Source organism: Dreissena polymorpha, chromosome 7 (assembly GCF_020536995.1).
Source record: "Dreissena polymorpha isolate Duluth1 chromosome 7, UMN_Dpol_1.0, whole genome shotgun sequence".
NCBI classification, from domain to species: domain Eukaryota; kingdom Metazoa; phylum Mollusca; class Bivalvia; order Myida; family Dreissenidae; genus Dreissena; species Dreissena polymorpha.
The window spans coordinates 88449575-88462865 of NC_068361.1; the positions used below are offsets into that span (position 1 = coordinate 88449575).

The window sequence follows — 13291 nt, forward strand, 5'->3', positions numbered from 1 at the left end:
TAAAGAATTAAAGGAAATTAATGAGCTACCTCTGAAAAACGAATTCTGTTAGGAAATTGTAGGTAAATTTACGATTTAAATAACGCAATACTGTTGTTTTTTTATAATTGGTGCTTTTATTTAAATAACATAATAGTAATAATAAATAATGATTTATGGCGGAATCAATGTAAGATCTTCAATTAAGTTGAATGATATTTAAAAAAGTTTCTTGTAAAATATGATTTAATAAAAATGATTTCAGTTTAAATATAAAGTGCAATAGTATTTTAGACCACCGATAAACACTCAATTTCTCAATATAAAACATGGGGAAGTTTGCCAACATAATGAATATGAAACCAAAGCTCTTGCCACGTGGAGGCCACCTCTTGTAAGAGCCAAATGTTGAATTTTATATTACATGTTTTATTATTTCTTTCTGGTTGAGAAAAATACAAGAAAAAAACAATATATAAAATCTAATACGTGTACGTAATTAATAAAAAGTATTATAATCAGGGTTGGCACCAATCGACCACCCCCGGTTTTAACCGCCGGTTTTAACCGGTTAAAACCGCCCCGGTCAATACTCCCGAAGTGGTCATTACTGGTCAATACTGGTCGATTGAACTTTACCCCCAATTTTGATTTATATTCCATGCCTAATTAAACAATATTGATAATATAAATTAAACAGACATGTTGCCAACAATGTCTTAAGCTATTAATACCCACTATTTTATACCTGTTCATGCAATTTGTAGGCCAATCTCTCAAAATTTGCAAATTAGTCAAAGTTGGTCAATTGGATTTTTCTGGTCGATTGAACTTTTTTAAAAATTGTAATGAATTATGAATGCTCAGATAATTCTGTGCTTGATTCAACAAGAACCTGAACCTGTCAATTACTGTGTATGAGTTGTTCCTCATGCCCCACTGTCCCTACAGTCTTCTAACAGTCTTCTCACCTATACAGGTTAGGGTACCCAAAACTGATGATAGGGCCTTAAATGGCACCTTTTTGACATGATCCTTACTTGTCATGTATTTTTGCATTGATTTCTTTAAATACTTTTTAAACAAAATAGTGAAAAAATCTTTCATTTTCCATTGATATAAAAATAAAAAACATATTAAGAAATAATTATTAAAAGAAAAAATAATTTAAAAGAAGAGTAGACCCACAATTAGAAAACATTATTTTTTGGCAAAATCAAGAACTTTGATTGTTTATTCATTTGAATACCAATTGAACTTTTAAATATGAAAGGGAAAAAACCCTCTTAATACAGAAAGGAAACAAGTTAAAAGTAACTATTAAGTACAATGCAATCTCCTTTTGTGTGAGTGATATGAAATAGCCTAAGGGCAGATTTGCTTAATTGTCAATATCAGAGACATAACACTGCATGCATTTTATTACCAATTAAGGCTTAGAGGCCAGATTTATTACCCTAGAATACACAAGAGTTCTGTTTGTCCATCTGCTTATCAAATAAATGTATCAATAGATAAGTGAAATACTATGGTACCTACAATAGTAATAATACTTTAGTAGCAGATGTGATACACTGAGATAAAGGTATTGCCTTAGTCCTTATGTATTTGTGGCTGTTTCCATAAATAATAAAGAAGTAACTTTTACAGCTTTTAAGATTTTTTTTACAATAAATAACTCAGAAAAGAGTTTATCAATTACAGAATAATTATTCATTTAATATAAAATGGCTCCTTTGTGATGTTTAAATGCTACAATTTTCAATCGACCAGTATTGACCAGTAAAGACCAGTAATGACCAGTATTGACCGGTTTTAACCGGGTATTGACCGCCGGCCCGGTCAATACTCAATAGACCGGTCAATATGCCAACCCTGATTATAATGACACGTGTTATGTTTTATAATTATGTTAAGTGCGCGTGCCATTGAACGTTGAGTTAAGCGAAGAGATACACATAATTGAAAACTGATAAAAATGACATCTAACACAACGCCAGCAGAATGAATACACTGTGTAATAGCAAGCTGCTGTGATGATCACTATCTTATCAACTTAATACACAGGCACCTGGCTACTGTACTGGAACAATGGGTTTTACGGCCAAAATAACTGATATCATTTTTAGCCTGAACAAATCCGTTGAATAAAAAAATAATAACTGATTGACTTTGTAATCCGTTTTATTTAACATATATTATAAATAAGCAACAAGTAAAACATGGATACAATATATATATATATATATATATATATATATATATATATATATATATATATATATATATATATATATATATATATATATATATATATGACATATTTGAATATTTCATGTCATTTAAAAAAAAATGAGGGAGTAGTCACATATTAATAAGATACATTTATGACACAGTACAATATTAATACGACACATTATTATCATTCAGATTTTCCGCATGCTGATTTAATTTAATTTAATTTCTAATAAAAATGAGATCGATTTATGACACAGTTCAATTAAATGTGATATATATATATAGGACATATTTGAACATATCATGTCATAAGAATAATACCTTATGTGCTGACCTAATTGTAGGAAAAAGAAGCGAGAAATTTATTTATATAAGAAACAAACATATTTGATCTAAGTATTTTAAACCACCGAAAATTTCTCATTATATAAACATGAGGTAGTTTGCCAACATAATGAATATGTTGCCCAGCTCTTGCCACGTGGAGGCCACCTCTTGTAAGAGCCACATTATTATATTTTTTTTATCTGATACGTTTTAATTAAGGTTTAACTAATTGTTTAAAAACATGTATAAAATACAAAACGATCATGACCTAAAGATAAACTTTTAATATATAATTTATCTCTCTTGATTAGAATATTAATAGGTTGCAAGCCTGGATAATTAATATTAACACTTTGCAAACATCTCTAAATTGATAAAATCAACTCCGTACATTTAAACAGATAATTTAATTAGTGCCAAACAACTCAATTAATGTACACGCTTATGGACAAAAGGTGCGATAATCCCTATTTATACCAATTTACCGAAACCTCCACGGCATGTACTATGTAAATCAATTTACCGAACTTGTCATTTACCGAAACCTCCATAACCCATAAGAAAACATAGCCTGGGGGCTTATCTCCACAGGCGAGTAAATTAGCAGTAATACCTTAGTGTATCAGAAGCTATAAAACACATCTGCGCATTTGTATTGCAGGGAAGTGTTCTGTGGCTCTTTCATGTGAGAAAAATTTGCAGAAGGCCTAATATTAAAAAAATCATAACTCGACAGCCAGCTGGGGGGCCTGGGCCCCTGGGCCCAGTGCCTGGGTACGGGCCTGTATGTTATTGTTAAACTGTTAAATCTTGGGAGACACATGTTTTTTAGCAGTTTCTTTTAGGTTTTGTTATAACATAAATTCAACATAATTGCAGGAACTGGCCAAAAAGTTGAACAATGGCTGAAGAAACAACAGAAGAGCAGCAAAGGACGCCAATAAAAGAAACCACAATGGGAAAGGTAATGCTTCAAGTTCGGTCTGTTTTTAATCATTATTGCAATCAATTGTTCTGTTTGTGAAAGAAATCAATTACTGTGTCTTCCATATAATGTATTGTTTTTTATTAAACTCCATTATTAGCTTGTATTAAGATAGAGATGATCATAAAACAGATTTTTAACACGTAAGAATTATATGACTGGAAATATGTGAAGGCAAACATGTGTTCGTTTTCACAACTAAGAGTTGTAGAGGCATCCGTCTGAGGTGCATTTCGAATCAGAAACTGAACACATTTGTTATTGAATTTAAATTTAACTTTTACATAAAATACAATCTTTTTTTCAGTGCACAGCTTATAATACTTTTGTTTGGATTCAGGAATTCAAGAAGGCGCCATTCTCAGTGAGGTTTGAAGTGGACCTTATGCAGCTGGGATTGTTTGTGGTGGCCCTTATGACCAGGACCTGGCAGCTGGGGGTTCCAAGGGCAGTCGTGTGAGTAAACAGCCTTTGCCTTAACCCTTTGCATGCTGGGAAATTTGTCGTCTGCTAAAATGTTGCCTGCTGAATTTCTAAAATTATTGTTTTCTTCGATTCTTTTCAAAGAATACTATCAGAATAGCAAACAGTTTGGATCCTGATGAGACGCCACGTTTTGTGGCATCTCAAATGGATCCGTACTGTTTGCTAAGGCCTTCAAAATTCGGTTCCAGCACTGAAAGAGTTAATTTTCCAGTGCACTTATCTATTTGAGTCTCACTCCAAGTTTTTTTTAAGCATTTACATAAAATGTCATTCCAGATTAACCCTGTGCAGTCTGCACAGGCTAATCACCGAGGACACTTTCCGCTTTAATGATATTTTTTTGTTTAAAGGAAGTCTCTTCTGAGCAAAAATCCAGTTTACCCGGAAAGTGGCGTCCCAGATTAGCCTGTGTGGACTGCACTGGTTATTCTGGGACGACATTTAACCCTTTGCATGCTGGGAAATTTGTCGTCTGCTAAAATGTCGTCTGCAGAATTTCTAAAATTAGTATTTTCTTCGATTTTTTTCAAAGAATACTATCAGAATAGCAAACAGTTTGGATCCTGATGAGACGCCACGTTATGTGGCGTCTCATCTGGATCCAAACTGTTTGCAAAGGCCTTTAAAATTCAGCTCCAGCGCTTTAAGGGTTAACGCACATGCATTAAAACCCCTTGTCATCATAGGGTTACTTTTTTTCTTTCATTAAGCTGTTTTTTATCCTTTTTATTAAAACAGATTTTATACTTATAGTTATTTACATTACAGGATCTATCGAAAAGTGTAGTTTTGTAGAACCAAGTAATGTTCATGCATAGGGTATTTTGCAATAAATGGTTAAACAATTATTTTTATTTTATATTTGTGTATATTAGCCAATCCACATAATGATGTCTGACAGTTTGTTATTTAATAAAATATTTGTGAGAAATATTGGGTTGAAATGTATATGTGCTGTTTTTAATATTCCTATAGTTGTTCTGTGAATAGTAATTTGTTTGTAATATTGTATGTTTGTATTGCTAGAATATGGCTTTTTAGCAAATTTGCATGCAAACATGTTTGTAAATGCCAACTTTTTTAGTTTTGGATTTTCTAAGGTAATACATGTAGACATACATGTATATTGACAGCACCTTTTGACCAACTTTGGAGATTTTGGTCATGAAATCAAGTAATTTCTACATTTAAAATACATTCAATTGATTATTAAATACACTAATGGTTACTGTTAAAATGTTAATTCATTTTAATCTCACATAAAGATAAAAATACATTTTTAGATTTAGTTTAATTTATCAGATTTGAATAAATAAATACATGTTAATAATATCTTTTGTTTCAGTTTTGATGAGTTGCACTTCTCCAAATTTATCTCCATGTACCTGAAGAGGATATTCTTCTTTGATGGCCATCCACCATTCGGGACGATGTTGCTGGCACTGACAGGTAGAAGCTACTGTAAAAATGAGTCGCGTTCTGAGAAAACTGGGCTTAATGCATGTGCGTAAAGTGTCATCCCAGATTAGCCTGTGCAGTCCGCACAGGCTAATCAGGGACGACACTTTCCGCTTAACTTAATTTTCGGTAAGGAGGGAATTCCTTGAAACTGAACATATAATAAAAGCGGAAAGTGTCGTCCCTGATAAGCCTGTGTGGACTGCACAGGCTAATCTGGGACGACACTTTACGCACATGCATTTAGCCCAGTTTCTTAGAACACGACTTAAACATTGCCTCTCAGCTGGGGAAAGTCATGTTTTCAAATGTATTAACCCTTTATCACTCAGATACGCAATTTGACTGGTTTTGTGGTCCCTTAAAAAACATATTAAATGAAAAACCCTTCATAATAGATAACAGTTTTAAAGGGTTATGATATGTGTAGTAATATACCATGAAATAATTGTATGGTTCAAGTATATACTTCCTTGTTTTTCTCTTCAGGTGGCTACACAGGTTTTGAAGGGGATATTGGCTTTGACAGAATTGGTGCAGGTGATATAAACTTATCAAATATGTTTAGATTTAGACATTTAGGTTTGATAAACAGTACTTTCAATTATTTATTTTTATTTGAAATAACAATGGTGTTGATATTACTTGCATATTCTTTTTCACATTTTATGCTTCCGGCTTTTTGATGTTGAAGCAATGTTGTGTGTGGCCGTTAATCTGTCCTTCCCATCTGTTTATCTGTGACAAGTATGGAAGATTTTATCTTATCGTTTTGCACAAATGTGAATTCCTGCCATGTTTTATCTAAAATTCTACTATCTTTTATATCAAACTCTTACCATGTTTAACTGTTGTTTATTAGCTGAAAATTATAGCATTTCTTAATGCTCGTTGTTGTTTTTTCGCAAACATATTGATCCTGAATATTCACTATTTTTGTCTTAATTTCACCCTCCAATTTATCTCAGGCTACCTAATTATACCTTATCTTATGCTATCAACTGATCCTGACTTCCCACTATGTTTGTCTTAATTTCACCTTAAATTATATTTTAGACTACTCTTCTATACTTTTTTCGCATCCATTGTACTATCCATTGATCCTTTTTTTCAGACTTCCCATTTATCCTATTATCTCAGACTATTCATTTATCATCTTTTCTTAGACTATCCATTTATCATTTTATCTCAGACTACCAATTTATTATTTTATCTCAGACAATCCATTTGTTATCTTTTCTCAGACTATCCATTTATCCTTTTATCTCAGACTACCCATGTATCCTTATATCTCAGACTACCCATTTATCCCTTTTTCTCAGACTATCCACTTCTCCTTTTATCTCAGACTACCCAATTATCTTTATCTCAGACTACCCTTTTATACTTATATCTCAGACTACCCATTTATCCTTTTATGTCAGATTTATTCTTTTATCTCAGACTACCAATTTATCATTTTATCCCAGACTACCCATTTGTCCTTTTTATTTCACACTACCCAGTTATCCTTTTTATCTCAGACTACCCATTTATCATGTTACCTCAGACTATCCATTTATCCTTTTATCTCAGACTAACCATTTATCCTATTATCTCAGAATACCAATTTATCTTTTTTTTAAGATACCTCCCATTTATTCTTTTATCTCAGACTATCCATTTACCCTTTTATTTCAGTCCATCTATATATCCTTTTATATCAGACTACTCATTTAGCTTTTTATCTCAGACTACCCATTTATTTTTTTTCTCAGAATACACAATTATTCTTTTATCTCAGACTACCCATTTATCCTTTTATATCAGACTACTCATTTATCCTTATATCTCAGACTACCCTTTTTTATACACCGTTTTTTTCAAAACGGGAAGTATTATAGTTTCACCCTTGGCGGGCGTCGTCCACAGCAGTGTCTGCTCTCTAATTCAAATAGTTTTTATCTGATCTTCACCAAACTTGGTCAGATGTTGTATCTAGACAATATTTAGGTCAAGTTCGAATATGGGTCTTGCCTGGTCACTTACAGCATTTCAAGGATTTAGCATGGTGTCCGCTCTCTTATTGAAGAAGTTCTCATCGGATCTTCACCAAACTTGGTCTGAAGTTGTTTCTAGACAATATCTAGGTCAAGTTCGAATATGGATCATGCCGGGTCAAAAACTAGCTCACAGGGTCACTAAGTGCATTCTAAGGATAAAGCGTAGTGTCCGCACTCTAATTGAAATAGTTTTCATCCGATCTTCAACAAATTTGGTCAGAAGTTGTGTCTTAATGATATCTAGGTCAAGTTTAAATATGGGTCATGACGGATCAAAAACTAGCTCACGGGGGTCACATAGTGCATTTCAAGGATTTAGCATGGTGTCTGCTCTCTAATTGAAGTAGTTTGTATCCTATCTTCACCAAAATTTGTCACAAGTTGTATCTAGACAATATTTAGGTCAAGTTTGTATATGGGTCATGCCAGGTCAAAAACTAGGTCGTGGGGTCACTTAGTGCATTTCAAGGATTTAGCATGGTGTCCGCTCTCTAATTAAAATAGTTTTCATCCGATCTTCACCAAATTTGGTCAGAAGTTGTGTCTAAATGATATCTAGGTCATGTTCAAATATGGGTCATTCCAGGTCAAAAACTAGCTCACAAGGTAAATTGGTGCATTTCAAGCATTTAGCATGGTGTCTGCTCTCTAATTGAAGTAGTTTTCACCCAATCCTCACTAACTTTGGTCAGAAAGTGTGACTAGATGATATGTAGGTCTGACAAGTTCAAATATGGGTCAAGGTAAAGTTATCAAGTTGTCCAAAACCTTCAAACGGGCATATCTTGTGACAGTTTTGCACTCTTGTTTTTATGCCCTCGGATCGAAAGATTGAGGGGTATATTGTTTTTGGCCTGTCTGTCTGTCATTCCGTCATTCTGTCATCAAAACTTTAACCTTACATTAAAGTTTTGGAATAACTTTTGAAATATTGAACATAGCAACTTGATATTTGGCATGCATGTGTATCTCATGGAGCTGCACATTTTGAGTGGTGAAAGGTCAATGTCATCCTTCAAGGTCAAAGGTAAAAAAAACACAAAAACAAACTTTAACCTTACATTAAAGTTTTGCAATAACTTTTTAAATATTCAACATAGCAACTTCATATTTTGCATGCATGTGTATCTCATGGAGCTGCACATTTTTTAGAGGTGAAAGGTCAAGGTCATCCTTCAAGGTCAAAGGTAAAAAAAGAGCAAAAAGCGGCACATTAGGGGGCATTGTGTTTCTGACAAACACATCTCTTGTTTTTCTCAGATTACTCAATTGTTCTTTTATCTCAGACTACCCATTTATCCTATTATCTCAGACTACCCATTTATCCTATTATCTCAGACTACCCATTTATCCTATTATCTCAGACTACCCATTATCATGAATATCATTCTGTTCATTTTCAAATATGTAATGTCTATTTCCGTCAGACTACCCTGCTGGTTTCCCAGTGAAGGAGTTGCGTCTGGTTCCCGCTGTGTGTGGCAGTCTGGTGGTGCCCCTTGTGTACCAGATCGCTGTGGAGATGGGGCTGTCTCGCTGGGCCGCACTGCTTGCAGGGGCCTTCATACTCCTTGGTAGGATTAGTCTCCACTTGTATGCCAAATCTCTGAATCTCTGGAAACATGTTTTAACTGTCAAATTGATTTTGTTAAACACATTTACTGTAGTTGGGTTGCATAAAAAGCCTCCTATTTCTAATAAAAAAATTATGGTAAGAAGCAGTGCATGGTGTCTTTGTGGTAGTTTTTTAGCTTCGCTGTTTTTGGAGAAAACCCGAGGTATTGTCATAGCCAGCTCGTCGTGTCGTCAGCCGTCCGCCGTAGGCGTCGTGCTGAAACCTTTATATTGGCTCTAAAATCAAAGTCCTTCCACCTACTACTTTGAAACTTCATATGTAGATGCACCTTGATGAGTTCTACACACCACACCTGTTTTTGGGTCACTAGGTCAAAGGTCACTGTGACCTCAAGCTTTCGCAGCCGAGCGTGGCACCCGTTATGCCGTGCTCTTGTTTAGATCAGTAGGTATCTGTTACTACTCTGATGAACTCTTGTTTCTGATGTGTCTGTCAGGGCCTTAATACTGCTTGGTATGATTAGACTCTCGGTAATCCTGTCTTTACAAACAACCGTTTAAACCTATTTACTTTAGTTTGGAACTTTGAAAGCCCATGAATATTTATCATTTTTTGGTAAGAAGCAGTATTATTAGTAGTGAAAACTCTCTGAATCTCTGGAAACCCTTTTTTGCCGCCCAATAGTTTAGTATAACCTTTTACCACTTAGATACCAATTTTTATGCATTTGTAGTCCCTTTAAGACCTTTCTTACTAGATTCAAGTTTTAAAGGCTTCATTTCCAACCCTAAGATACTGATGAGCAGCAAACAGTATAAAACCTGAACAGACTGCGAGTCACTCCCAGGCTGTTCTGGTTTTATGCTGTTTGCTCATAGCCATTTTCAATGTGCTTTTGAGTGTGAAAGGGTTAAAGCTATACACTAACATGTAAGTTTGGTTGCGTTGAAAGCCTATGACTATTTAAGTATTTTCTGGTAAGAGCAGTTTGGGGTGTCTGAGGGGTAGATTTTAAGAAAGAAGAGTATTTATTTGTTACTACTCTGAAAAAATATAGGAAAAAGTGTGTTAAAATTTTGATGCTAAGAACTGCATTATATATCTTTTGTTCCTCCTTATTTCCCAGATAATGCCCTGCTGGTGCAGTCGCGGTTTGTCCTCCTGGAAGGAATACTGCTGTGCTTCATGTGTTGTGCCCTTCTGGGGCTACTCAAGTTCAGGAATCTTTCCCACAGGTATGCCCTTCTGGGGTTACTCAAGTTCAGGAATCTTTCCCACAGGTATGCCCTGCTGGGGGTACTCAAGTTCAGGAATATTTCCCACAGGTATGCCCTGCTGGGGGTACTCAAGTTCAGGAATATTTCCCACAGGTATGCCCTGCTGGGGGTACTCAAGTTCAGGAATCTTTCCCACAGGTATGCCCTGCTGGGGGTACTCAAGTTCAGGAATCTTTCCCACAGGTATGCCCTTCTGGGGGTACTCAAGTTCAGGAATCTTTCCCACAGGTATGCCCTGCTGGGGGTACTCAAGTTCAGGAATCTTTCCCACAGGTATGCCCTGCTGGGGGTACTCAAGTTCAGGAACCTTTCCCACGGGTAAGCCCTGCTGGGGGTACTCAAGTTTAGGAATCTTTCCCACGGGTATGCCCTGCTGGGGGTACTCAAGTTCAGGAATCTTTCCCACAGGTATGCCCTTCTGGGGGTACTCAAGTTCAGGAATCTTTCCCACAGGTATGCCCTGCTGGGGGTTCTCAAGTTCAGGAATTTTTCCCACAGGTTTACCCTTCTGGGGGTACTCAAGTTCAGGAATCTTTCCCACAGGTATGCCCTTCTGGGGGTACTCAAGTTCAGGAATCTTTCCCACAGGTATGCCCTTTTGGGGGTACTCAAGTTCAGGAATCTTTCCCACAGGTATTAGCTTCAGTATAACTCAAGAAATGTCTTTAGGCCATTGTTAAGGAATGTCCAACTATTCTACTCTTTGTACTGCAGTTTCACTTGCATTGTTGTTTATTACTGCAGAGGTTAAAGCCTTTTTCATTTCTTGGGGATTAGACATCCTAAACCCATCTTAACAATTTTGTCATTTTGGGGGATTTCTTGGAAAATATTGCAAAGCCTGGGAAAGATCAGTTCAAGACTGGGGGGGGGGATCAGTTCAAGACTGGGGGGGGGGATCAGTTCAAGACTGGGGGGGGGGTCAGTTCAAGACTGGGGGGATCAGTCCAAGACTGGGGGGATCAGTTCAAGACTGGGGGGATTAGTTCAAGACTGGGGGGGATCAGTTCAAAACTGGGGGGGGGGATCAGTTCAAGACTGGGGGGGATCAGTTCAAGACTGGGGGGGATCAGTTCAAGAATTGGGGGGGATCAGTTCAAGACTGCGGGGGGGGATCAGCTCAAGACTTGGGGGAATCAGTTCAAGACTTGGGGGGATCAGTTCAAGACTGAGGGGGATCAGTTCAAGACTTGGGGGGGGGGAGAATTGCATGATAAGAATGTTTTAATGGCACCTAATAACAGTCCCACTATGTAAGGAAAAAAGCTATGAGGTCAATATCCCAGAAGGGTTTAAATGAAAGCTTTTTTTTTCATTATTCAAGTAGTATGCTTGTAAAGGAAATTTTGCTGAGTGTAAAGTAATTACGAAGTATTATTATTATTATTTACTACCAGTATTTGTTTCAAGTGTTCAGTGAACATATACTGGTTATTAAATGATTGCATGTAGTTGCCAAAGACTGTAACAAATCCTGATGTAAAATTTTATGGAAAAGTTGCCAAGCTAAATTAATGCATTCTTTTATTGTGTGTTGCACTTAGCACCATATTAACACCTCAGCTTTGATTGTTTACCTATTTCAAATTTTTGATGTACTGATTAATCAGATTCTGTATTTTTGTATTCACAGCTTGCATATTTAACCGTTTTCCCATCAGAAGCAAAATGAAAACGGCTTTTGCAACCAGCATACAACCGGAACAGCCTGCGAGTTACTCGCAGTCTGTTCAGGTTTTATGCTGTTTGCTGCTCATCAGTATCTCAGGGTTTGAAATGAAGTCTTTAAAATTTGAATTTAGTAAGAAAAGTCTTAAATTAAATTTAACTTTCTAAGCGACTACAAATGGGCCAAAAATCATATATAAGGGGTAAAGGTATAACATGTGCATATCTGTGTCTTTTAGGGAGTTTTCCCTACAGTGGTGGTTCTGGCTGTGTTTTACCGGAGTCTCATTCACCTTTGCAGTCAGGTGAGTCTTGGAAGGTACTGATTATTTATGCTCTACTTTGTTAGGAATTATCGGAGATTAATAATGGATAATTCAATTTTCAAATTAGTGAACAACCACAACACTGTTATTTCACTGTAACTACTTTTTCCTGGTTTCCCAATTTAATTTAAGAAGTGAAACAGATTGTCAATAATGCAGGTCAATAATTTTGTGAATTGATGTCATTCTTCTGACGTCTTAATGTTTTTAAATTCCTGGTCAATTTTCAATGAAAATTTTAAAATGTTATCAGTATTTGCTTATGATAAACTTAAAACAAAATTTGTTAGTTTGGATGTTTGTGGATTTTTAATCAACTTTAATCATAGAAAATAAATATATTTTTGCGCTTTGCTCCACTAAGGATGAAAATATGAATTACTTTGATTACTTGCTAATACAAATAATAATGATCTTTAATCCTACACATGTCCTATATGTAATCTGTGCTCCTAGCCCCTCATTTTTGCATAGCCCTAACGGGAATCTAAACATGCTTGAGCATTTAAAAAACTGTTTAATTTTTGAAAACTAACTTGAAGTAACAGCTCTAAAATTGACTATTTTCAGTACGAAGTATGTGGGTGCTTTCACAGTGGTCCTTGTACTGTACATTGTGTGTAAAGACTACTGGAAGAAAATTGCAGACTTCACTGTCACAGATGTAAGTATCGGACAGCATATTTCAGAAGTTTAGTAGTCAAGATGTTTAACAAAAGAAATTCAACATTATTAAAACAGAATATTCTTTAATTATGCTGAACTGACAAGTAAATTGCCAGTAATTTGTATGTCCCCCACCACTATAGTGGGGGACATATTGTTTTTGCCGTGTCTGTTGGTTGGTTTGTGTGTTTGTTTGCTCCAACTTTAACATTTTGCCATAATTTTTGCAATATTGAAGATAGCAACTTAATATTTGTCATGCA

General features: G+C 35.6%; 1 protein-coding gene across 1 annotated transcript in view; it reads left to right on the forward strand.

Moving 5' to 3' along the window:
- Positions 1-13291, forward strand: part of LOC127838537 (protein O-mannosyl-transferase 1-like) — a 55099-nt gene that overhangs the window by 1192 nt on the left and 40616 nt on the right. Inside the window, exons 2-9 of the mRNA XM_052366346.1 lie at positions 3424-3508; positions 3870-3985; positions 5361-5464; positions 5963-6013; positions 8943-9089; positions 10218-10326; positions 12276-12341; positions 12933-13026. Coding sequence (XP_052222306.1) covers positions 3446-3508; positions 3870-3985; positions 5361-5464; positions 5963-6013; positions 8943-9089; positions 10218-10326; positions 12276-12341; positions 12933-13026 — 750 coding nt within the window. The 5' untranslated portion in view covers positions 3424-3445. The remainder of the gene's footprint in view (positions 1-3423; positions 3509-3869; positions 3986-5360; positions 5465-5962; positions 6014-8942; positions 9090-10217; positions 10327-12275; positions 12342-12932; positions 13027-13291) is intronic.